Consider the following 24,102-nt stretch of genomic DNA (forward strand, 5'->3'; position numbering starts at 1 on the left):
AAATTAGTACGTTGGATGACGCGCACGTCTGCCGCTTTCAGTGCGTAATGGGCCTTTAGGGCGCGCTCCCACCAAGAGTTGGCTGGCCGCTGTTTGCAGAATCTGCCAATGCATTGTCAATGCAAATGCGTTGATTCACGCAAGAGCAGATTTTTCCGCTAGTCGCGCAGACCTTGCGTTTATCTGCTCTCCGCGACTAAGCATAAAACTACTGGAGGCAGGCGCTGATTTTCTCCCTCTGTCCAATCGGGTGAGTCGAAGGCGGACCGTCTCAAGACTCAGGAAGCAACATGGTGCTCAAGGCGGCAGGCGGTGCGGGGCGGGGGAGGCTCCTGAAAGTGAGTGACAGGCGCGACACTCCCGTTTTTTAGAATCCGCTGGCTGCAAAAAACTGTGGCCGCGCACAACCTGCGTTTAACAGCGGCCAGCCAACTCTTGGTGGGAGCGCGCCCTTAGAGTCCAAATTGCAGATAGTTTTCTAAACGTTTTACCACCTCAGAGGTTTATAAGGCACGCGCTCTTAAAACCTGGATTGTCTTTATGTCCAACTGATTACATAGGACAAGCTACTCATTAGACACCTCGGTTTTGTTTACGGTTACAGGTCCATTTGGTTCTGTTTGTACACTCTCAAGACTTACAGACCTGTAAGGGTCCATTTGGAACCCCGTCAAGGAACTCTGAAGGTTCCTGAACCTCACTCTGAGAACCACAGATATAAATGCTTGTTTGCCAATTAATGGCAACCATGGTTGGCTAAACCAGTCATTCTCAACCTTTTTTTAATATTATTTCAAGGATCCCCAGTTTGATATAAGATTTTTTTATATCTGGGACGTGAATCTACATTGTAAAACCCCCCAAGTTCTATTACAATTACAATTTAGGCTCCCAGAGCGACTTACAATAAGCAAGTAGATCACATACATTGAATGCAAAAATTAGGATCCCAGGTAAGCCAAGAACCTAGCATCTGTTTAAATAGCATGCTATCTAAATCACATTCTTGACATTGTGGTCAAGAAAACAAACCTAAGTAACAAAAACATAAGAACGAGTGGTTCTCATGCCTGAGGTGACGTCTATGGCTGAGGTGTGTGTGTGTGTGTGTGTGTGTGTGTGTGTGTGTGTGTGTGTGTGTGTGTGTGTGTGTGTGTGTGTGTGTGTGTGTGTGTGTGTGTGACATACAGACGTACACGCTGCACAGACACACAGGACAGTCTATGCCTAAGCAGCATACTGATGCCTAATTTTTCAGGATCTGGACGGCGTACACGGCTGCTTGCTGTCACCTAGCAACGTGACCGCGCACATGCGCGCACACACACACACCCACACAGTTACCTCAAAGAGGCCTTTGTCCCGAGGCAATTAGCTGCGTACACTGTTACATATGCTGGACAGAATGCCAACAAGGGACGGAAGGAAAGGAGGTTCACACGGGGTCAGAGCAGATAGAGAGAGAGAGAGACGGAGGAACGGAGAGAGAGAGAAGAAAAGAGAGAAAAGAAGAGAGGTGGAGTGGGAAGAACCCATAAGTCCAAAGACGCGGGGGGAAGTGAAGTGGTTTCAGGAAACCGAGCAAGAGGGACATGCCACGGTGCTCGGGTGGTGCAGTGGTAAAGTACCTGTTCACCACTGCAGAGTTTGGGTGGTTGGAATCCACCGCGGTGCGTCCGGCTTTCTCGAGCGTCTATTATAGGCCTATAGGCTCTATGCACAGCAGCCATATTGGAAAGAAATTAGGCCTCTTCCTTACTTCCTTCACAGGTGTTACCAATGATGTTAATTAAGGCTCTGTTCCATTCTGGTCAAACAGAGCCAGGGTGCTGATATTGTGCATGTGGGCTCACTGGAAACACTCTGGTACACCAGTGGGTCTCAAAGAGTCCTTAAGGGGGTTCCAATGGCCTCTTATGGGTCTGTAACTCTGAGAGTGTACAAATGGAACCAAATGGACCCGTAAGGGTCCATTTGGTTCCATTTGTACACTCTCATAGAGAGAATTAAAACGTTTGAGAACCACTGTGCTACTCTAAATGGAACAGAGCCTTCATTAGAATCATTGGTAAGACCTGTGAAGGAAGTAAGGAAGGGGCCCAATTTTTTTCCAATATGGCTGCCGTGCATAGAGCCTATTGTTTATTTACAAAATATTGAGACTGGTTTCGGTTCATTCAACATCTTCCTGTGTGTAGGCTGGTGAGGCGCTCCCTAGCGAAACATATACTTCACCGCGCAACAGTGTTGAGCTTATAACGCGTTGCGGACGCGACCATTGTACCATTTTACCTGTGCAGCACTTTGGTCAACTAACGTTGTGTAGAAATGTGCTATATAAATAAAGTTTGATTGATTGATTGATTGTGAGCTTGTAGGTCTGCTGTTCTCGGCCGCTCTCGCCCGACGTATCAAACAGTAGATCTGACATTTCTGCTATTCTGCTAATATTTGTGTGTGTGTTCGTTCCCCATACAGGTATTCACTGTGACAGCGTATGCTTGGAGGGCCGCTGGGGGCCTAACTGCTCTCTGCAGTGTAACTGTAAGAACGGAGCCTCCTGCTCCCCGGATGAAGGCATCTGTGAATGCTCTCCTGGTTACAGAGGAGCCAACTGTCAGAGGAGTAAGTCCCAGTCACAATGCAGTACAACAGTCACAATGCAGTACAACAGCCACAATGCAGTACAACAGTCACAATGCAATACAACAGTCACAATGCAATACAACAGTCACAATGCAATACAACAGTCACAATGCAATACAACAGTCACAATGCAATACAACAGTCACAATGCAATACAACAGTCACAATGCAATACAACAGTCAGTCACAATGCAATACAACAGTCACAATGCAATACAACAGTCAGTCACAATGCAATACAACAGTCACAATGCAATACAACAGGTACAACAGTCACAATGCAATACAACAGTCACAATGCAATACAACAGTCACAATGCAATACAACAGTCACAATGCAATACAACAGTCACAATGCAATACAACAGTCACAATGCAATACAACAGTCACAATGCAATACAACAGTCACAATGCAATACAACAGTCACAATGCAGTACAACAGTCACAATGCAATACAACAGTCACAATGCATTACAACAGTCACAATGCAATACAACAGTCACAATGCAATACAACAGTCACAATGCAATACAACAGTCACAATGCATTACAACAGTCACAATGCATTACAACAGTCAGTCACAATGCAATACAACAGTCACAATGTCATACAACCCCAGTGGTGGAAAAAGTACTCAGATATTTTTGTCAGTAAAAGTAGCAATACCACATTATAAAAAATACTCTGTTACAAGTAAAAGGCCTGTGTTCAAAATGTTACTTGAGTAAAAGTACAAAAGTATTGGCATCAAAATATACTTAAAGTACCAAATGTAAAAGTACTAAAATATTTGAAAATACGCGATGTGAGCTTGTAGATCGGCTATTTTCAAATACCCTATGTATGAAATAGAGCTAAAGTGGTTAATGTATGTTTTAAAATATATTTTATATCTGCAAGGTCAAATAATTGTAGTGGAGTAAAAGTACAATATTTGCCTCTGAGATGTAGTGGAGTAGAAGTAAAAGTATTGATAAGTATTGGAAATACTCCAGTAAAGTAAAAAATACCTCAAAATTGTACTTAAGTACTGTACTTGAGTAAATTTACTTAGTTACTTTACACCACTGTACAACAGTCAGAGGAGTAAGTCACAAACAGCACAGTGCATCCTTCTATTTCATCTCAGTAGCATATAGATTCTTCTCACCGTTCCCATCAACGTTAAGAATCCAACTCAATTCAATTAAATTTTATTACAGTGCTGAATCAAAACAAGTTGTCTCAAGACACCTTACATAGAGACCAGATTACAACACTAATTCAGAGTTTTGATTTGAAAGAATACTATTTTTTTTTTTGTAGTTTTGATTTGAAAGAATACTTTTTCTTTTGGGTAGTTTTGATATGAAAGAATACATGTTTTGTGAAGTTTTGAATTGAAAGAATGCATGTGTTGTGTTGTTGACACAGAAATAACACATGTTATATGTTGTGTAGTCTGCTCTCCAGGTTACTTCGGCCACCACTGCAGCCAGGCGTGTCCCCAGTGTGTCCACAGCAACGGCCCGTGTCACCACGTCACCGGACAGTGTGACTGCTTACCAGGCTTCAAGGGGGCTCTGTGCAACGAAGGTGAGTGTAAACTGTCACTAGACTGTATAAAAGTAAACTGCTTTTTTAAATTGGTGCTTTTTAGTTCTTCTAATTCAGTGGTTCTCAAACTAAAATAAATAATCATATCTGAACTGGGGGGGGGATAAATATTGTGAAAATAGCTGAAATATAGCCGTGAGCTCTCAGCTCTCAAGTCCGCCGCAACGCAAATTGGGAAAAAAAATAGATACTCCAGTAAAGTAAAAAAGTAACTCTAAATTGTACTGAAGTACAGTACTTAAGTACATGTACTTAGTTACTTTCCACCACTGCGTGGTACCTATATCCTTATATGGTGTGTACATGTCTATGACGCCAGCTCGGATGATGTCCGCCTCTTCAACCCTGCTCCATATATGGGTATCTTATGGTCTTCGTTTAATAGAGTTCCAGAGCTAACGGTTCGGTAGCTCTACCAGACAGGACCAGGTGGCAAGGAAGCTCCGCTGGATTTGAGGCCAAATAGGAAGTCATTATCAGCATGCAGTTCTAATTAATGGCCCCGTAGATGTCGCTATTTCCCCTCCTTGCTGCAGAAGCATTTTTACTCCATTCAAGGGAAGTGTTTTGGCCGGACTTTATACGTTTCATAAATACTTTATGTTTTCAATGGCTAGTTTAAAGTCTTTTTTCAATTATCATAATATGCTCCTATGTTCCTAGGGCTTTTACTGGTTGAAGCTAGTGAGTGAAGGAGTGAAGCTATGCCAAAAGCAGCCGTTTCCGGTTGCTTTTCGGGACCGGAAGTTCCAAGATGGTGAATTTGAATTTGCCCAAAAAGTGGCTTCAAAACGGGTCTGTAGAAACCAATGGGTCACGTGACGGCTCCCTTCGTCCATATTTTTCGCAGTCTATGGACAGGACAAACCCTCTTTGACATTACAGGTCACGTCAGCCTAACCTTTGGTGTAACCTTGACCATCTGATGTGGTCGATCTGATAACGTGGAATCCTCTCTAACAATTAACCAATCTACATGTCCACAACACCTCACGTTGCAAGGCATTGTGAGCATGTAGATCGGCTATTTTGTTTTATATTTGACAATGTGGCCAATGTTTGACCATTTTTTATAGTATAGTTTGTTGAATATTTTTGACGCAGTAATGGTCTCTTATTTTTATTTTATTTTAGAGGTATTATCATTTTAGAAAATCTGAACTTATACTGGATGTTGGTTTGTTCACTGTTGAGTGAGATACATTACACATTACTCATTAAGCAAATCTGGATCTGGGGGCTGCCAGCCCAGTTCCCACTTGATGTCGCGTGGGAGCTCTGATTGGTCCAGACAGTACTGAAGAACTGTTAGCTTGCATAAGGTCTTCAGAGTAGGACTCAAGTCCAAGATATACAGGTCATCAGAGGCAGAGGATCCATTGTATCCTCCAAAGAGGATGACACGATCTCCCACCATGCACACCATGCAACAGCACATGGACGACATCAGCAACGGGTGCCACTTGGGCTGAACCTCCTTCCAGGAGAAGGTCTCTGGATTGAATTTCCACAGATCATCGCAGTATATTTGGCGGCCTTTGTGGCCGCCAAATATGTACAGCTCTCCATTGTAGGCAAAGGCTGAATGGCCGGTGCGTCGTCCTGGAAGAAGGTTTCTGGAAGGCTTTCTCAGCCAGCATTCGGCCTCTGTGTCAAACGCCCGCCCCACTCTGCCCCCAAATACAAACATCTTTGTCCCGATAATGGTGGCTGAGTGACATTCCGAAGCCGGTGGTGGAGTGCCTCCGGTGTCAATTAAAGACCAGACCATTGCGGCGGTGTCCAACTTGTAGATGTCATTGGTGCATCCAGTCAGCTGAGTGTGTCCTCCATAGATGTACATGACCTTCCCCAAGACACAGGCTGAGTGGCCGTACCTCGCCCCTGGAACAGTACATGAAACCTCAGGCTTGAACCATCCGTGGGTGTCGACATCAAATGCATAAAGCAGGCTGCAGTAAGGATACCCTCCCCAGATATAGACGACATTGTCTAGCAGCGCAGCTCTGTGGCCATGGCGCATGGAGGGGACCTCAGGGGGACATTCTCCTCCTCCAGTCGTCACTGTAGGCAACTTCATCCAGCGCGAAGACACCGTGTTGAAGACATGGACACCAATCTGTTGATCGCTGAGGTTCAGGTACCCTCCGAAGGTGTACACCTTGTGCCCGGCTACCACAGCATCATAGCGATCATCGCGGAATGGCTCTGGACATTTCACATGTCTCGTCCAGAGCAACATTTCCCACACCAGCACTGCCGTGGATCAGTTTACAGAGGAAGATGTCAGATAGCAGGTCTCTCTGTTGCTACAAGTTGACAAATGATGTTTGCTCATTGAACAAAATCAACGTCATTATGTACTATGACGTCAGTAAAATGACATCAGTCGTCCATATTTGGGCATATGGAGAGAAAGACACACACACACACACACACACAGATACACAGAGATTCCTGAAAGTCAGTGGTTCTCAAAGTGGGGCCTGGGGACCCTTAGGGGTCCTTGAGGGGGGTCCCCAGCTAAATGCCTTGTAACATATGTATGTGCATTAAATAAAATAGATTAGACTGACGATGTTTGGTGAAGAGATTTGGTGCAGAGGGAAAAAAGAGCAGTCAGTACAAAGCCATGGTTCAAATGTACTGGGTATTGAGGGTTTAAGTGGTTAAATGTCTGAAAATACACATTAATTCACAAACTGTCAAACAAGTCTCTGAAGCTAACTATGAAATGCACAATGTTATGCAACATGAAGTGTGTGTGGGGGGGGGGGTCCCTGCATCATTTCTCTCTCAGCTAAGGGGGTCCTTAGTCTGAAAAAAAAAAATAACATTGAAGACCTGGTCTAATGTATTCATTCCTTCATGTTCTGCAGTGTGTCCCAGTGGCAGATATGGTAAGAGCTGTGCCAGAAGCTGCAGCTGTACCAACAACGGAACCTGCAACCCCATCGATGGCTCCTGCCAGTGCTACCCGGGATGGATCGGCAGTGACTGCTCCCAATGTACGTACAAATATGTTCTCCAGTACTTTAACTCCTAGAACTCCAAGTGCTGGAGTTTAGTACTATGTCCACCACTGGTATTCCATGTCGTTGCTGTCGGGCAGAAACCTCCTATCTCCATATTTTAACTGTTTGTGTTTTTTGGGGGAAATTGACGGCCGACTTGATCACACAGTGTCACACAAAAGCACCGCGTTTTGAGCTTGTGGATCTGCTACTTTTGCTATTTTTGAATTTGAATCCTGAAAAGTAACAGTTTTGGACATATGGGGTTTCCACCTGACAGAGTCGATGTGTGAAGTAGTCTCGCGAAGCCAGACAACTACTGTATTTCACTATCTCCGAATACTATTAAGAGTCTGGAACTACACCTGTCTGAAAGCCGTTTGCTTTCAGACAGTTTTAGCTGTCATCTGTTCGTCATTTCCGTTCATGAAAATAATACTGTGAAATATTTTCAAAATACATTTTACAATATTTGAATGAATTTCCATTTCTGATAAGCAGCAAGCTATACAGTACTGTATGTGCTTCGCCTAATTTGATTTACATCAGGACACATTTACGCGACTGCAGAGACGAAACGAAAGCCGGAGGCGGGGCATCCGCTTTTACTCCCGGATCGTTTTCAGCATTCCGAAATACAGACTGTATGACGGAAGCATTTGGGAAAAAATGGTGCCGCTGCGATAATGCATTCCACAGTTGAATTGAATCGGGCAGTTGAATGTGGCTTGTTTTCGCCACAAAGCAACAGAATGCAGCGAAATTTTGTTTTTTATAAATCCTATAATACTAAACAAAACCAGCTCCATTTTGTTGTGATCACGTGATCTTTGGCTGTGCTCTTCATCATCATCATCGTGATTTACATGCTGTGGAACAGCGCCCTCTAGCGTAAACCACTGAAAACACCACACACTCGTCAACTGGTCATTGGCAGTGTGAGCCTTGGGCGAGTTGACAAGTGTACTCGTCAATGGCAGTCAATGAGTTCATAAAAAAAGTTGGTTTTGCCTCTGGGGGCACCACCTCCTCTTTTTGTGTAGAAACAGGAACTCGGTTTGGCTCCTCCTCTTTCCTAGTCCACTTCCTCCGGGATGCTTCTGTGTTTATTCCTACTACCAACAACACTTCATGTTTAGGGCAGTGACAGTAACAGTGATGTATTTAGTGGTGACAGTGACAGTAACAGTGATGTATTTAGTGGTGACAGTGACTGTAACAGTGATGTATTTTGTGGTGACAGCCTGTCCTCCGGCTCAGTGGGGTCCAAACTGCATCCACACGTGTAACTGTCACAACGGAGCGTTCTGCAGCGCGTACGACGGAGAGTGCAAGTGTACCCCAGGGTGGACGGGCCTCTACTGCACACAACGTGAGTTATACACACACACACACACATGCATGCACGCACACACACATGCACGCACATGGCATGCATGCACAGCACACGCACGTTGTACTCTATGCCAGTTGTTTTCAGAAGTGGCGTGCGGGGACCCCCATGGAAAAAGCGTGAAAGATTGTGAACATTGTGAAAATGTTTAACTCATTCAGTGCCAAGTAAATACATAAATAATCGGCAATAGTGCCAGCGATGTTTCGTTTTTCTTAACGAGAGTGCCATACAGCGTAAACACTGAAAACACGGTTTGGACATGTTACATGTCATTGGCACTAAATGAGTTAAGAACACAAAATATTTTTCGATGGGGGTCCGCTGCCAAATACATATTAATGTGGGCGTCCTTTGTAATGGTTCCATTGCAGGCTGCCCGCTGGGTTTCTACGGTAAAGACTGTTCTCAGAGCTGTCAGTGCAGGAACGGGGCAGACTGTGAGCACATCTCTGGTCACTGCACCTGTCGCACGGGATTCATGGGACGCAGCTGTGAGCAGAGTGAGTGACACGCACCCGTTCATACGTTGAATGGCAGCAGAGTTGCTTTTAGAGGACCACTTTGCCCATTTCCAACCATCTTTTCGTATAATCGGTCCTCACTAATGCTCATCATAAGATGCCACCATTTTCTGTCTACTCACCTACCGATGACGTCATTGATAGGGATTCCAAGTTAATTGAAACTACAGCCTTTCTCTTCCTGGAAAGTTATCTGAAATAGAAGTCTTTGTTCTTGCATTAATTTTAGAAAAAAGTTTGAAATTATGTGTTGGGTTTGGGGTTAGAGAAACGTTTGAGGGAATATAGGGTTGAATGAACTTTTAGACTGATGATAGTTTCTTGGTTTACCTATGATCCTTGATTACTATTTCTATGCATTTGATGTATTACCTCGTGTTTTCCTTGCTTACTGAAGTCGCTCTGGATTAAGAGTCTGCTAAATGCTTAAATTGTAAAATTGTAATACTGAGGGACCATACATAGTAGGCTAAATGACATAAAAATGTGAAGTGATCATTTTAAATGAAGGGGAACCATTTGTTTGCCATTTTGAAACGTTGCTTCCTCTTTGCTGCTCCCAGAATGCCCTTCAGGTTCGTACGGCTATGGATGTCGTCAGGTGTGTGACTGCCTCAACAACTCCACCTGTGATCACATGATTGGTACCTGTTACTGTAACCCCGGATGGAAGGGCTCCAGGTGCGACCAAGGTAACAACAACAACAACACACATACGTGAATAGGTCCTTTAAGCAATTTCAAGTCTCTGCAAGTAGATTTTCATGTTGTGATGAAATGAATGGAACCCAATGGTTTCCAGGAAAATCAACCAACCTACTGTATGTTTTGTAAAATGGTGGCCAGTGATGTATTTAAGTGATGACATGCTTGCACGTCATGGTATAATGGTATCTCCAAGTCTCTGAAGGCTAGATTGCAGACCAAAATAAGCTTGCTACTTAATTTGGAACCCAGGGCTCATCTAAACCAATGTTCACTTCAGTAGACTAGGATAGAGTGGAAGAGAGAATCACCCACCTATCATAGGTTCTATGCACAGCAGCCATTTTGGAGATAAATTGGGCCTCTTCTTACTTAGGTGTTACCAATGATACTAATGAAGGCTCTGTTCCATTTTGGTCAAACAGAGTCAGGGTGCTGATATTGTGCATTTTGTCTCACTAGAAACACTGCTACACCAGTGGGTCTCAAAGTGTGGTCCAGGGACCCTCATGGTTCCTTGAGGGGGTTCCAATTGGCCCCTTAAAAAGGTGTGTAACTCTGAGAGTGTACAAATGGAACCAAATCCATTTGTACACTCTCAGAGTTATGGGGGTCCTTGAAATTAAAAGGTTTGAGAACCACTGTGCTACATAAAATGTAACAGAGCCTTCATTAGTATCATTGGTAAAACCTGTGAAGGATGTCAGGAAGAGGCCCAATATGGCTGCTGAGCCTTAATGGTACCGTGCCCAGGTACCTGATCAACTCACAGGTTCTCCACAAGGGAGAGTTCCTGTGACCTCGAACCCCTCAAATTAATAAAAATGCCTTTTATCATACAGCCACCAGCCAGTGGAATGCCTTGTCTATGGATGTGAAGTCCCTGGTTTCACTACCGAGGTTTAAGGTTGATCTTAAATCATGGCTCCACCAAAATTCTAACCAAAACGACCCTTATACTGTGTAGGTCTGAAACTCTGAGAGTGTACATATGGACCGTTATGGGGTTCCTTGAAATGTAAAAGTTTGACTAACTGAACACTGGGTTAAAGGAGTAGTTCACCCAAAAAAATAATTTTTTTCTGTTTTTTTTCGCATTCCTGAGCCAATAATTTGATGACCGGGTCATTGGTCAGTAGGAGACGCTTTGAGTCTCCGCCAGTCATCAAATTATTAGCTTAGCTTAGGAATGTGACCAAAACTAAATAATCTCCATGAATTCAAGGCTTCATGGGGTGTGTAATTGAAAGAAAATGTGTCATTATTTGCGTGCATTTAAGTGGTTACATACTATCATACTAACAGAAATGATGTAAAACGTTCTTCTTCAGCAGGCGTGGTGATCGTGGGCAACCTCAACAGCCTGACCAGTGCGGCGGTGCCCGTAGACACCTACCAGATGGGGGCGATAGCGGGCATCATAGTGCTGGTTCTGCTGCTCATCTTCCTGCTGCTGCTCTTCATGGTGTACAGGAAGAAGCAGAAGGGCAAAGAGCCCCACATGCCCGCCGTCACCTACACCCCCGCCATGCGCGTCACCACTGACTACGCCATCGCTGGTACCAATTCAACACCACTTTTACACATGATCTCTCTCTATTCTCTCTCTCTCTCTCTCTCTCTGTCTGTCTTTCTCTATGTATCTCTCCCCCCCCCCTCGCTCTGTCTGTCGTGTCTGTCTGTCTGTCTGTCTGTCTGTCTGTCTGTCTGTCTGTCTGTCTGTCTGTCTGTCTGTCTGTCTGTCTGTCTGTCTGTCTGTCTGTCTGTCTGTCTGTCTGTCTCTCCTCTGTGTGTGTGTGTGTGTGTGTGTGTGTGTGTGTGTGTGTGTGTGTGTGTGTGTGTGTGTGTGTGTGTGTGTGTGTGTGTGTGTGTGTGTGTGTGTGTGTGTGTGTGTGTGTGTGTGTGTGTGTGTGTGTGTCTCTCATGTGTGTGTGTCTCTTACACATGTTTTGATCAAACAGGGGCTTAAAACATATCAAATTGGGGGTCTGGAAATGGAAAGGGTTGAGAATCAATGGTTTGAGCCCAGCTTTAGATCTAGCAAGGGCTCCTTCTCCTTCTTTCCTATTGATTTCTGACGGCTGTTCCTTTTTCCTTTAGATACTGTGCCTGCTACAAGTGAGAATCACCCCAGCAACTACTTCTCCAACCCCAGCTATCACACTCTGACGCAGTGCACCGGCCCTGCTCACATCAACAACCTGCCATATAGAAAGGTACTGTACACACCAACAACCTAGGCCCCTACATCTCTATAAAGCAGGGGTGTTAAAAGTGTTTTCAGGTCAAGGACCCCTTAGCTGAGAGAGAGATGAAGCAGGGACCCCCCCCCCTACTTTTGGTACTTAAAGTACCAAAAGTAAAAGTACTAAAATATTTGAAAATAGCCGATCTACAAGCTCACAACGCGTCGCTATGCGACGCGTTGTGAGCTTGTAGATTGGCTATTTTCAAATGGCCTATGTATAAAATATAAAGTGGTTAATGTGGGTTTTGTAATATAATAATTTATATCTTCAAAGTAACTAGTAAAGCTTTCAAATAATTGTAGTGGAGTAAAAGTACAATATTTTCCTTCCGAGATGTAGTGGAGTAGAAGTAAAAGTATAGACAATTGGAAATACTCCAATAAAGTAAAAGTACTTCAAAATTTTACTTAAGTACAGTACTTGAGTAAATGTACTTAGTTACTTTACAGTGTAAAGTAGCTAAGTACATTTACTCAAGTACTGTACTTACTTACGTACGCAGTGGTGTAAAGTTTACACCACTGCGTGGCAGTAGTGAGTTTCTGGTTTGCTCTCATCTCATGCGAGGTTCAGAGTTGTGAAGTGTCGATGCATTGTGCCTCTTACAGAGCAAGAACGAGCAGCCGTTCGTTAACGTGAAGAACTTGGGGGCGGGGCCCAGGAAGGGACCGCCCATAACGGGCACCAACACTGGCACCCTGCCTGCAGACTGGAAACACGGAGACTGTTTCAATGAGCTGGGTGAGACATCAAATGAATGTTCAGAGAGAAGTGGGGTATCGAATGCAGAGGCATGGATATCTAAACAGTGGTGGAAGAAGTACTCACATTCTGTACTTAAGTAAAAGTATTAATACCACAATGTAGAAACACTCTGATACAAGTAAAAGTCCGGTATTCAAAATGCACTAAACTATACTTAAAGTTTTACTTAAAAGCAAAAGTACTCGTTCTGCAGAATGTCCAATTTCACACGTTTTCAAAATGTATAAACATTATTTTCAAATAGCCAAAGTATTGGGCTGAAGTGGTTAATGTATGTTTTGTAATAATAATCAAAATCTACAAAGTAACTAGTAACTTAAGTTTCAAATAATTCTAGTGGAGTAAAAGTACAATATTTGCCTCTGAGATGTAGTGGAGTAGAAGTAAAAATATTTAAAATGGGAAATACTCCAGTAAAGTAAAACAAATACCCAAAAATGTGACTTATGTACAGTACCTGAGTAAATGCACTTAGTTGCTTTCCACCAGTGGATATCTAACCCTGACATGATGTTGATTCCTCTTTTAGCAGGAGCCTACGGCATGGACAGAGGGTTCCTGGGGAAGTCCTTACGAGGTGAGTTTTCCATAGCCTGTGCGTGACGCCATTCTAGAAGTAAGACATCTGAGTTCCACCACTGTGTAAAGCAAGGGTTCCTAAACTTTTAGGCCACGACCCCCCCAAAATAATCATATTTGAACTGGGGACCCCCTCACCCTGACAAGCACTTGGAATTGTAGGCATTACATCTAGTTTGACTCAGTTCCACAGATAAATATTGTGAAAATAGACAATCTACAAGCTCACAACACCTCGCACTGCAAGGCGTTGTGAGCTTGTAGATCGGCTATTTTCACAATGTTTGCCTTCTCACGTATTAAAAAGGTCTTCAAAAGTTATTAAATTGTCACTTTATAAATGTCCAGATACCCTCTATACACTTATACTGTATGTTGGTTTGTTTTGTTGAGCGACAAAACAATGTTTCACATTAAGCTAATCATCTGGGGACCCCCCAAAATAATTTGGGGACCCCCCTGGGAACCACTGGTATAAAGTACTGCTGTAAACTGTGGTACCAACATAAAAAATATATAAACTCAGTATGGATTATATGTGGACACAAGCATTCGTATTTTATTATTTACATATCTTTTAAGAATCATGCACAAACATAATAATAGACTAAACAGCTACAGTATAGTGTTCACAGCATAATATTTTATTTATAAACGTGTGTAGCTTTCACAGCATTGCATGATGCTCTGTAGTGCAAAGTGCTATAATATTGTGGAAACAAAGAGAAGCATGCCTGTGATTTCATGATTATGATATTGATAATGAGCATAATGCTGAACAAAAACAACCCATATTATGGTTGATTAATATTAAAATCTGTGTCTCATTGGTGGGTTGTGGACAGTTCAGAAACCTGCCTACCAATGACATCATCAATGGTGATTCCAAGCAAATAGGAAATAATGCTGTTCTCTTCCTGGACATGTAACATGCTGAAATAGGTTTCTGAACTATCCACAACCCTCCTCTGAAACACAGAGTGAGCAGACTGAACTGGTGCCATCTTATGAGTTTTAGTGAGGACCAGTTGGTGATATCTTAACTGTGATATCAGGAAATAAGCAGCCCTTTATTTCAGGGTCACTGTAGTTTATTAAACAAAGAATTGTTCAGCGGGAACCGGCTCAGGCAACAAACATTCTAGTCTAGACACTCTAGCATGTGCCCCAGAGGTTTCTGACAAGACTTGGTATAGCATGCCCCCCTCTGGCCAGGAGTGGTACAACAGGTTACACACTATTCTAAGGATAATCACACAGTTAGATGAATATAAGGTTGAAAATGGGTGCAGTGCTCCTTTAATGGGTTAATCATACAGATCAATGTTTATGTCAATTCGTTGAGTGAAAAAAAAAGTGAAAGTGAAAAAGTCGATTAACAGAAAAAGTAATCGATAGAATCGCTAAGAAAATATAAAATAATCAAAAGCCGCAGTGCTTTTGCGATTCCCAGGTTTAGAATGTGAGTCTGTACCTGAACTGAACGTCTCTGCTGGGTTGCATGGATCCAAAACCCCACCGCTTGACGTCAATATCGGGTACCTGCTCATGTGGGTTTACTAGCTCAAAGTCAAAGTAAATCAGCACGAGGAAAATGAACTGCTTCAGCTCGTTGGTGGCAAAGAATCTGCCAGGACACATGGAGAGCCCCGCCCCCCACGGCATGCTGAAATACTTCAGTTTCTTCCCTGTGTTATGGGAGGGAGAAAAATAAATATTGTAAAATGTATTTCCACTCAGCATAAAGGAAGAAAACAATGTTCATTAGGACAGTGGTTCTCAAACTTTTTCGAGCCAAGGACCCCCAAATTGATATGTATGTGGCCGCGGACCCCCCACCTGAAAATATGTTGTGCCAGGGACCCCCAGAAGCAAAGATTTTAGTTAAAAATGTTCGCCTTTTAAAAAAAAGATTTAAAGATCAACACTTTTTCAAGATTTTTCAAAAATAGCAGATCTACAACGCGCTACGGCTTGTAGATCTGCTATTTTTGAAATGCAAAAGTATAAAGTATGGATAAAGAGGTTAAAATGATTGTGACGCTTTATTAACTAATTTTGCTGGGGACCCCCTGGTACACATTAGTATATATTCATACCTGCTTTGTAAAAATCAGTTTTCCTGCTCCCGTCCGGGTTTAGAAAGCGGTCGTATTTGAAGGAAAGGGGATCGGGGTGGACCTCGGGGTTTGTCTGGACGGCGGTGTACGGGAAAAGGGCCACTCGGTCGCCCTCGCGGACGGCGTACCGGCGTCCGTCGGCCATCTTGAGCGTCATCTCCTGAAGCACGGCTCTGGTGAGGACGGGCGCGGCGGTCAGGCGGAGGGTTTCCTCCACGGCGCTGTCCAGGACCGGCGTCCTGGTCAGCATGTCCCGCGTCAGGTCGATGAGAGGCCCGCCGCGCTTCGCCTCCTGCCCCGTTTCACGCAGAACCGCCTCTACCTGCAATTCACCATTACAATTTACACAGTTTAGGCATTGGGCAAACGCTCCTATCCAGTCAGAGCGACTTACACGTGTGAAATGAGAATAAGCAGAATAAACATGAACTCTAGTCAATAAGCAAAGTAAATGGTCATATAAATAGAATGCAGAGAGAACACTATTGAGCTAATAGAGCCGGCCTGCTTGCTCAGGGGATAAATGTAATCTAAAATTTGTGTCAGATCCTGTGTCTAGGTGAGACATGACCTTTGACACGATCTAAATGTCTCAATAGAAGAGCAGGGAGACAAAATACAACCACCCCAATTATATAAGTTATATTGTATTAACATACAGATTGGACTAAATAACATTTTATTCACACAAACAAATTTCACTAATTACAAATCACTGTACTCAAATAATTAACACAATTACATTTTATTCATTAAAAAAAGTGTCTGGAGAGGTGAGTGCTAGGGGGTACCTCTGCCTTGACGGCCTTCATAGCGTCGGGGTGTTTCATCAGGTAGAATAGCAGCCAGAAGGCGGAGGCTCCCGTGTTGCCCTGAGACGCCCACAGCAGGAGGAACATGTAGCGGTCCTGCATGAACTCCTCCATGCCGTGCTCCTCCCTCACCTGCAGTGGTGGACAGTAGGCTAATCAAGTACATTTACTTTAGTATTGTACTCAATGTAAATTGAGTAATTTTTGGAGCATCTGTACTTCAGTGTTTTTGGGAAGCTTATGACTTTCTCTCCGCTACATTTCGAAGACAAATATTGTACTTTTGACTAGGAAGAGACCCCTGGGACACAAACTTACAAAAATACATTATGAATTAAGCTATTTCAAATATAGTGAAAATTGCAGATCTACAAGCCCCCCAACACGTCACAGTGCAACGCATTCTCTCTAATATCACTATAAGTTTCTGAAATTAGATTTGTGTTAACATTTCTAAATTTCAAAACAGCAATGCGTTGATATTAAAAAGAAAATGTACTCTGAAATTATTCTTAAAAGCAAGTACTCTGTTACAAATTTGACTGAACCACTTTCACTTGTGGTTGAGTAATATTTGACCAGGAGAATCTACACTTTGACTCGTGTACTGAGGTTGAGCACTTTGTCCACCGCTGTTCACCTGTTGCTGGTCCCGCACCCAGCCGCTGACGTTGTCCTTGGCCTTGACCGTCTGCACCGACAGACTCTTCCAGAACACTTTCAACAGCCTCTCTGCCTCCCTCCTCTGGCCAGGAGGCAGAATGCCGTATGCCAGTTTGGGAAAGAGCTGGTCATATTTACGAAACTCGTAAAACAACTCGTCCGACGTCAGTCTGTCGATCTCTTTGGCTCTCTCCGAACCCCCCGAACTCTGGGGCGTCTCGTTGCCGAACAGAGACAGGTAGCCGGCCCTGAAGACGACGTTATAGCTGTGACAGAATCAGAAACATAATCTACACAGGGTTCACAGGTTTAAGGGGGGCAGAGAGAACAAGAGCAAGGAGAAAACATAGGAAAGAAACGGGTGAAAAGAAAAAATGTGCATTTATACATTTGAAGCCATCATGAAAAAGTGTTTCATGAACACAAACTGCTCTTACTCAGCAGCATCAGCTTTTATTCAAAGTGACAGACCTTTCGGTCCCTCTGGACCTTCATCAAGAGTGTCTTACATTTATACATTTAAAAACAAGTAGCAGGTATGTACATGAAGCTAGACATACGGTGAAAAAAGTAGCAGGTGCACGGTTCGGGCACCATTAGGGGTCCAAATGGACACTTTTGGGTCTGTAAGTCTGAGAGCGTACAAATGAAACCAAATGGACCCATAATGGGGGTCCGTGGCCTATTGCATATCAAACTGGGGGTCCTTGATATTAAAACTGTTCACTGATTTGCACTACCTGTACATAAACAGTCCATCCTCCACCCAGTCCTTTAGATCTTCTCCAGACCCCACGCTGTGCAGCATCAGGTTCTGCAAGTTCCTCATCATTGCTTGCGTCATCACCGTCAGCCCGTCCCCCATCAGGTGCTTGTTGCTGGTCACGTGCGGAAACCTGTGCTCGGACTCGTAGCCGAACACTCTGGCGACCAGCCCTCGCGAAAATTCGTCAAAGTCGAGTTTGGCGCGGGCCTCCTTCACGACCGCCCCGAAGGACAGGGGGTCCATGAGGAAGGTGAAGTAATACCCCCCAAGCTGGACGGTGAAAATGTCCCCGTGCCGTCGCTTCATCCTCTCCAGAAATTTTGCCGTGTCCCTGCGGAACTCCAGGACATGTCCCAACCAGGGGACAGGTCCCCTGTCCAATGGTGGCTCTCCGGTGCGCCGCTGACGGAATGCCCCGAGATAATACAGCCCTCCAAGTAGACAGGCCAGCAGAGCAAGCAGGACCGATAGCAGGACATCCATGGCTATTTCCTCTTGAAGCCTCAAAACCGTCTGGATTGAAGCTTAAATTCTTTCCTGCATGGGACAAACCACACTGTGCTCCTCCTCCCTTTTGTGATTTCCCAGCCTGGCTCCAGCCCCTACTGAGTGTCAGGCTAGTGATTTCCAGGAATTCAATAAGAATCTTCCCACTTGCTCTTATCCCATGACGATTCTGCAGAGAAAGCTGATTGTCCATTCATAGGGCTCCAGGCATGAGCTCTCGTCGGTAACACTTTACTTAAAGGTCAGCGTTATAATCACATTTATAAGGCATTATAACCCTCCTTACTTGAAACACATAGTGCTGAATTATGTTCAAACTGCATGAATTTGGTAGACATGCCAGACTACTTTACAATAAGGTCCATTCACAACAAGAATTGTCAGTTACAAAATGTTCTGTATCATTCTAGTGTACTCTGAGGTTACAATGAAGAGATTACAACTTTTGAATGAGCCTATAAATTTATAAGGAATCTTATCTTATCAGCTCAGTGCATCTTTTGATCAAAGTGAAGGAGCCGCAGCCACTCACTAATTACGTCACCCACTACGTGTCACCCACTACGTGTCACTGACCACGTGTCATGTGTTGTGGTAAGTGGCAGCCTCGGCATAAACGCCAGCGCAGCACCTTCTACGTGCGCTATGAAAATGTGTGACACTCATATGATCGGAAATATGAAATAACTGCTATGCAATATTTCATTTAGCTTCAAGCTTTAATATTGCTGTTTGGTGTGCTGTCAAACAGCTGTCTCACCTGTTTAGACCTGTTTGAAGAATAAAAAAAGTTGACCGCAGTTCCTCTTGGCAATGTTTGACTAGTACTGGGAAAATGAAGACGTTGGCATATTTTAACATTTGCCAATTTTAATTAATAATTAAGTTATTTGGCACAATGTGTGAGTACACATGCCCTGGGTGTTTATCTATGAACACACACACACACACAGACACAGACACACGCACACGCACACACATGCGCACACACACACACACACACACACACACACACACACACACACACACACACACACACACACACACACACACACACACACACACACACACACACACACACACATACCACCCATACAGTAAACAGATCCTGTCATGCCCCAGAGAAGTGTACATAGTTACCTGAGGTCATATGCGCCGATGCTGTGGGTGCTCCTTGTCATAAACACACACCTGAGGTGGTGCTCAGGGGTGCACTGGGCGCTTCGTGTGACACCACGGCGTTCCGCCAGTTTTCTGAACAAACAAATGTTGCTACCAGTGGTGTAAAGTAACTAAGTACATTTACTCAAGTACTGTACTTAAATACACTTTTTGAGGAATTTTTACTTTACTGGAGTATTTCCAATTTGCAGTACTTTTACTTCTACTCAGGGGCAAATGTTGTACTTTTACTCTACTACAATTTTTTGAAAACTTTAGTTACTAGTTACTTTGTAGATTTTGATTATTATTACAAAACATACAGTAACCACTTCAACCCTATATACATTTCGGCCATTTGAAAATAGCCGATCTACAAGCTCGATCTACAAGCCGATCTACAAGCTCACAATGCGTCGCTTCGTGACGCATTGTGAGCTTGTAGATCGGCATTCCTGTACAGTAGGCCTTTGATTGTTTGTTATTCTGAAGGAAATGTGTTCAAACGCAACAGATTATTGAGAAACCATTACGCACGCTGCATGTGCTCAATGCTCAAATGGTAATAGGTAATTCATGTATTTGTGCAAGATGACCCAGCTGTAAAATGTGTATATTACTAATTATGTTCAATCCAAAATATCATGCTGTAAGTGTTAGGCTGCATTTACAAACCTGCTTGTCATTAATGCTTAAAAATATCTATGACCATTATTTTTATCAGATGTCCGATACATTTTAATCATGCCGGACATTGGGGCCGGCCACCAAAAATCCTAGCGCGACCTCTGATTATATATATATATATACACATACTGTGTACCGATTTGTGTGATTTTTGGACAGAATCTGAAGGAGTAAAAGCAAAAAAAATGTTTTACAAAACTCAGCCTCCTGGTGGCGCTCTAAAAGGCATATGTGAAAAATGCAGGGCAAAGGTGTTTCCTTGGCCTGAGGTGTTGTGAGATTGTAGACATGCCATTTGCTGAATGTTCGCCCCAGAATAGGCATGCTAGGGTTCATGTGGTTAAATAAGTGAATGAAAGAGATTGAATAATGTTTTTTTTCCCTCTGTATGACATGTTCTATTCAAACAAAGTTAGAGAGATTTTTTTCATTCTTTGGAACTATGGTTGGTGTCATTGAAGGCTGATAACTGGGACTAAGCTACTACTTGGGAATCATGTTGAAATATTATCTAGATATATAGACCTTTTCAAAATACCAAACTAGAGTTTGCCACCTTGAGTGTCCCTGATTAGTGAAAATTCTGGCCTGGGCCCATGGACTACTAGAGGCCAAGGAACATCTGCCATGATAATGTCATGATACTGACCATGATACTGACCATGACACTGACCATGATACTAACATGATACTGACAATGCTACTGACCATGATACTGGCTATGAAGATGGCCATGATACTGACCATGATGCGGACATGATACTGACCATGATTCTTACTATGATACGGACATGATACTGACCATGATACGGACATGATACTGACCATGATACTGACCATGATACAGACATGATACTAACATGACACAGATACATTACATTATGAGTTGCAACAAGGTCTTATAACTATAATTGTAGAGTGTTCTAAACAGATTATAATGCATTATAAGTATGTTCATAACACATTATATAGACATGGGATACCAAAAAACGAATCTTAGCCCACATATCCCCACCCAACACAACAGTGGACCCCAGGTTGATGCTTAGTCAGGGTGGTGGTCCATGGTTCACAATCGGTTGAAAACCCCTGCTCTATATTGTGTAATTCGTGAGTGTGAATAAAATGTCATTTTGTCCAATCTGTATGGCAGAGTGCTGAGTTCAGTATAACTTATACAATTGGGGTGGTTGTATTTGGTCTCCCTGCTCTTCTATTGAGACATTTGACACAATCCTGTTTGGGGTTTGACACACATTATATACCTGCAGGTCAAAATAAAAATTCTCCCCAGAGCAAGCAGTCTATTAGCTCAGCTCAGTGATAAAAATGTCAGCACTTGCGCAGGAGACTTGGGTTAAAATCCGGGGTAGAACAGGAAAGGTACATAGTGCAGCTATGTAACAGTCATTTCTGTGTATATTTAAGTTATCTGTCATATCTGCCCCGTGCAATTTATGTTTGCAAAGCCTAAAAGGCAATGGAAAAACACAATTGATTCTATGTCCTACTTGTGCCACGATTGGCCCCCCGGGGCTGGATGTTGGGCATGTCTGCTCACAAGACGGTCATGGGGTTCTGCAGCTTAATAAGGCAGTGGTTTCAAAGGGTGGTCCGGGATCCCCAAGGGGTCCTCCAGGGCGTTCCAGACAGTCCACAGCGATAGCAGCCGAGAAGCACTTTCTTTTCACTATAATCAATGGGAATAGTTTTTTTTACTCACCCCACCAAAATATTACAATATTTAATGAGTTGAAGTAAAAAGGCAAAACTATAAAAGATAATGTCTAAACCCCTTTAAGTAACAGTAGCAATACCACAATATATAAATACATAAATCTACTAATATAGAAATACAAGTGAAAGTGGTGTATTCAAAATGTGAGTACAAAAGTATTGCCATCAAAGTATACTTACAGTGCCAAAGTAAAGGTGCAAAAATCTTTATTGCAAAATGTGTCAAACTTTTTCGAATGTCGCCGATCTACAAGCTCACAACGCGTCGCGTCTTGAAAGTGTTTGAAAATGTTTTAATAATCTTGAATTTTTTAACACAAAACTTCTCTTCTGGGGGTCCCTGCCACAAAACATTTTCAGATGGGGGGGGTCAGTGGTCAATACAGGCACGAAAAAGTTTGAGAACCACTGATGTAGAAGGGCATTTGTAGAATTTTTGTACGTTTGGGTACCCGGGCAATTTCCCTTTTGAGCTGGAAAGGGTTAGGAACTCCTAGCTTTCAGTTAGTGATGTTTCTTGTTCTCCTCCTGTCATTCTCAGATCTGGTGAGCGGAGCGCCGTATCACGGCAGCTCCTGCTCTCTCAGCAGCTCGGAGAATCCCTACGCCACCATCAAGGACCCGCCCGCGCTGGCGCCCAAGGCCGCCGAGTGCGGCTACGTGGAGATGAAGTCGCCCGTCAGCCGGGATTCGCCCTACGCCGAAATCAACAATGCTGCCAACAGGAATGTCTACGAAGTCGGTGAGGCACTCAACCACTTTAAACCTGGCGGCCCCTAATTTCAGCTTGTCGTTATAGGTGAAACTTTTGCTGGCCTGTAGATTAGCTTTCAGCTATACGTCGCGCATAGCTAAGTGGTTCTCAAAATGGGGTCCGGGGACCCCCAGAGTTCTAAACGGGCCTTTAACCACTTCAACTCTATCTAGTACAGTACATTGGCTATTTTCAAAAAATCTGGAAAACATTTTAACAACACAAATCTTACATGCGGGCCTCTGGCACAGAATATTTTCAGATGGGGGTCTGCGGCCAAATACATATTAATTTGGGGGCCCTTTACATGAAAAAGGTTTGAAAACCACTGCCATAACTAATTATAAAACTGTTGAATTGGAAACTCCTTACTGATGTTCTCTCTTGTATGTGTTATAACAGCAATTAACTAGAGTTGGACCAAGACTGTCAGAGATTTATTTTATTGATTCTGACATTTGTGTATCTCTGAGAGTCTTGGATACTTCCCCAAATATCCACTGCAATTCCATGTTTAAGGCCTGTACTTCTCCATAAATGTACAAATTCAAAATATAAAGTGCTTACCCTAAAGCCACGGCTGCTACCCGATACATACAGGCCCTTTGTGTACCGTATTAGTCTGTATTGTTCAATAAAGAAGTGTTTTAATCTCGTCTGTGCTAGAAATTCCTTGTATTCCTCAATGAGTGCAGCAGGTGAAAGCCGGTATTACACTCAATGGAAACGAGGAAATACAGGCTGCTCACAGACACACAAATAGACAGACAAACAGACAGATATTATGAGCAAATTGTTATTAATAATAATAATAAGAAGAAGAAGAATTGTAGTTGTAGTAGTAGTAGTAGTAGTAATAAATCATGAACAAAATCTTAAAGGCATGAACCAACTAATGTATAATGAATTAATGAACGTCTTAATTATTAATTATAATGAAATAATGACATCAGAATGAAATCATTCTAGCTGTGTTTGCTTTGCTTTCCAGAACCCACCGTTAACGGCATCCATTCCCATGGCAACCTGCACCTGGGCCAGGACCCGTATGACCTTCCCAAAAACAGCCACATCCTCTCCCACTACGACCTGCTGCCCACCCGAGACAGTCCTTCATCCAACCACCAGGGGGCAGACTGCCAATGACCACATCCTCTCCCACTACGACCTCCTGCCCACGCGAGACAGTCCCTAATCCCAACACCAGGGGGCAGACCGCCAATGACCACATCCTCTCCCACTGCGACCTCCTGCCCACCTGAGACAGTCCCTCATCCCAACACCAGGGGGGCAGACAGCCAATGACTGTGCAGGGAGGAACGACCACATGCCTGGTGATCCACATGTGCAGGAATGCTGTGCACTTGCCACGTTATACCTTTGTCATTCTAGTACTTATTGTTTCGCTACTTTTTTTGTTT

At 43.4% G+C, this 24,102-nt stretch overlaps 2 protein-coding genes across 4 annotated transcripts in view; one reads left to right on the forward strand and one right to left on the reverse strand.

The window, feature by feature from the left end:
- megf10 (multiple EGF-like-domains 10) overlaps positions 1–24,102 on the forward strand; it is a 58,494-nt gene extending 34,392 nt beyond the window's left edge. Inside the window, exons 11-22 of one of the 3 annotated variants that reach the window (XM_080419760.1) lie at positions 2,479–2,625; positions 4,090–4,224; positions 7,125–7,253; positions 8,503–8,631; positions 9,027–9,155; positions 9,740–9,868; positions 11,213–11,440; positions 11,982–12,102; positions 12,741–12,871; positions 13,428–13,472; positions 22,469–22,669; positions 23,673–24,102. In XM_080419760.1, the coding sequence (XP_080275886.1) occupies positions 2,479–2,625; positions 4,090–4,224; positions 7,125–7,253; positions 8,503–8,631; positions 9,027–9,155; positions 9,740–9,868; positions 11,213–11,440; positions 11,982–12,102; positions 12,741–12,871; positions 13,428–13,472; positions 22,469–22,669; positions 23,673–23,827 (1,679 nt within the window). In that variant the 3' untranslated portion in view covers positions 23,828–24,102. Of the gene's footprint in view, positions 1–2,478; positions 2,626–4,089; positions 4,225–7,124; positions 7,254–8,502; positions 8,632–9,026; positions 9,156–9,739; positions 9,869–11,212; positions 11,441–11,981; positions 12,103–12,738; positions 12,872–13,427; positions 13,473–22,468; positions 22,670–23,672 lie in introns of all 3 variants that reach the window. The other 2 variants (XM_080419758.1, XM_080419759.1) reach the window with 2 other exon arrangements.
- LOC308078561 (7-alpha-hydroxycholest-4-en-3-one 12-alpha-hydroxylase-like) lies at positions 14,740–18,329 on the reverse strand. The gene is made up of 5 exons (XM_080419768.1): positions 17,810–18,329; positions 17,047–17,335; positions 16,386–16,538; positions 15,574–15,916; positions 14,740–15,162 (listed from the first exon to the last, which is right to left on the reverse strand). Exons 1-5 carry the CDS (start codon positions 18,316–18,318, stop codon positions 14,930–14,932), a joined length of 1,527 nt encoding a protein of 508 aa, XP_080275894.1. The 5' UTR covers positions 18,319–18,329; the 3' UTR covers positions 14,740–14,929.

This window comes from Gymnoscopelus braueri (genome assembly GCF_963280865.1).
Source record: "Gymnoscopelus braueri genome assembly, chromosome: 22".
Lineage (NCBI taxonomy): Eukaryota > Metazoa > Chordata > Actinopteri > Myctophiformes > Myctophidae > Gymnoscopelus > Gymnoscopelus braueri.

Bases quoted from the DNA above. Each gene is read 5' to 3' on its own strand.
- LOC308078561 (XM_080419768.1), bottom strand. From the start codon at position 18,318: ATGGATGTCCTGCTATCGGTCCTGCTTGCTCTGCTGGCCTGTCTACTT. The intron at 16,539-17,046 runs GTGAACAGCGGT...CCACCACTGCAG, and splicing joins GGGTGCGGGACCAGCAACAG to GTGAGGGAGGAGCACGGCAT. The intron at 15,163-15,573 runs GTATGAATATAT...CCCATAACACAG, and splicing joins AACTGATTTTTACAAAGCAG to GGAAGAAACTGAAGTATTTC.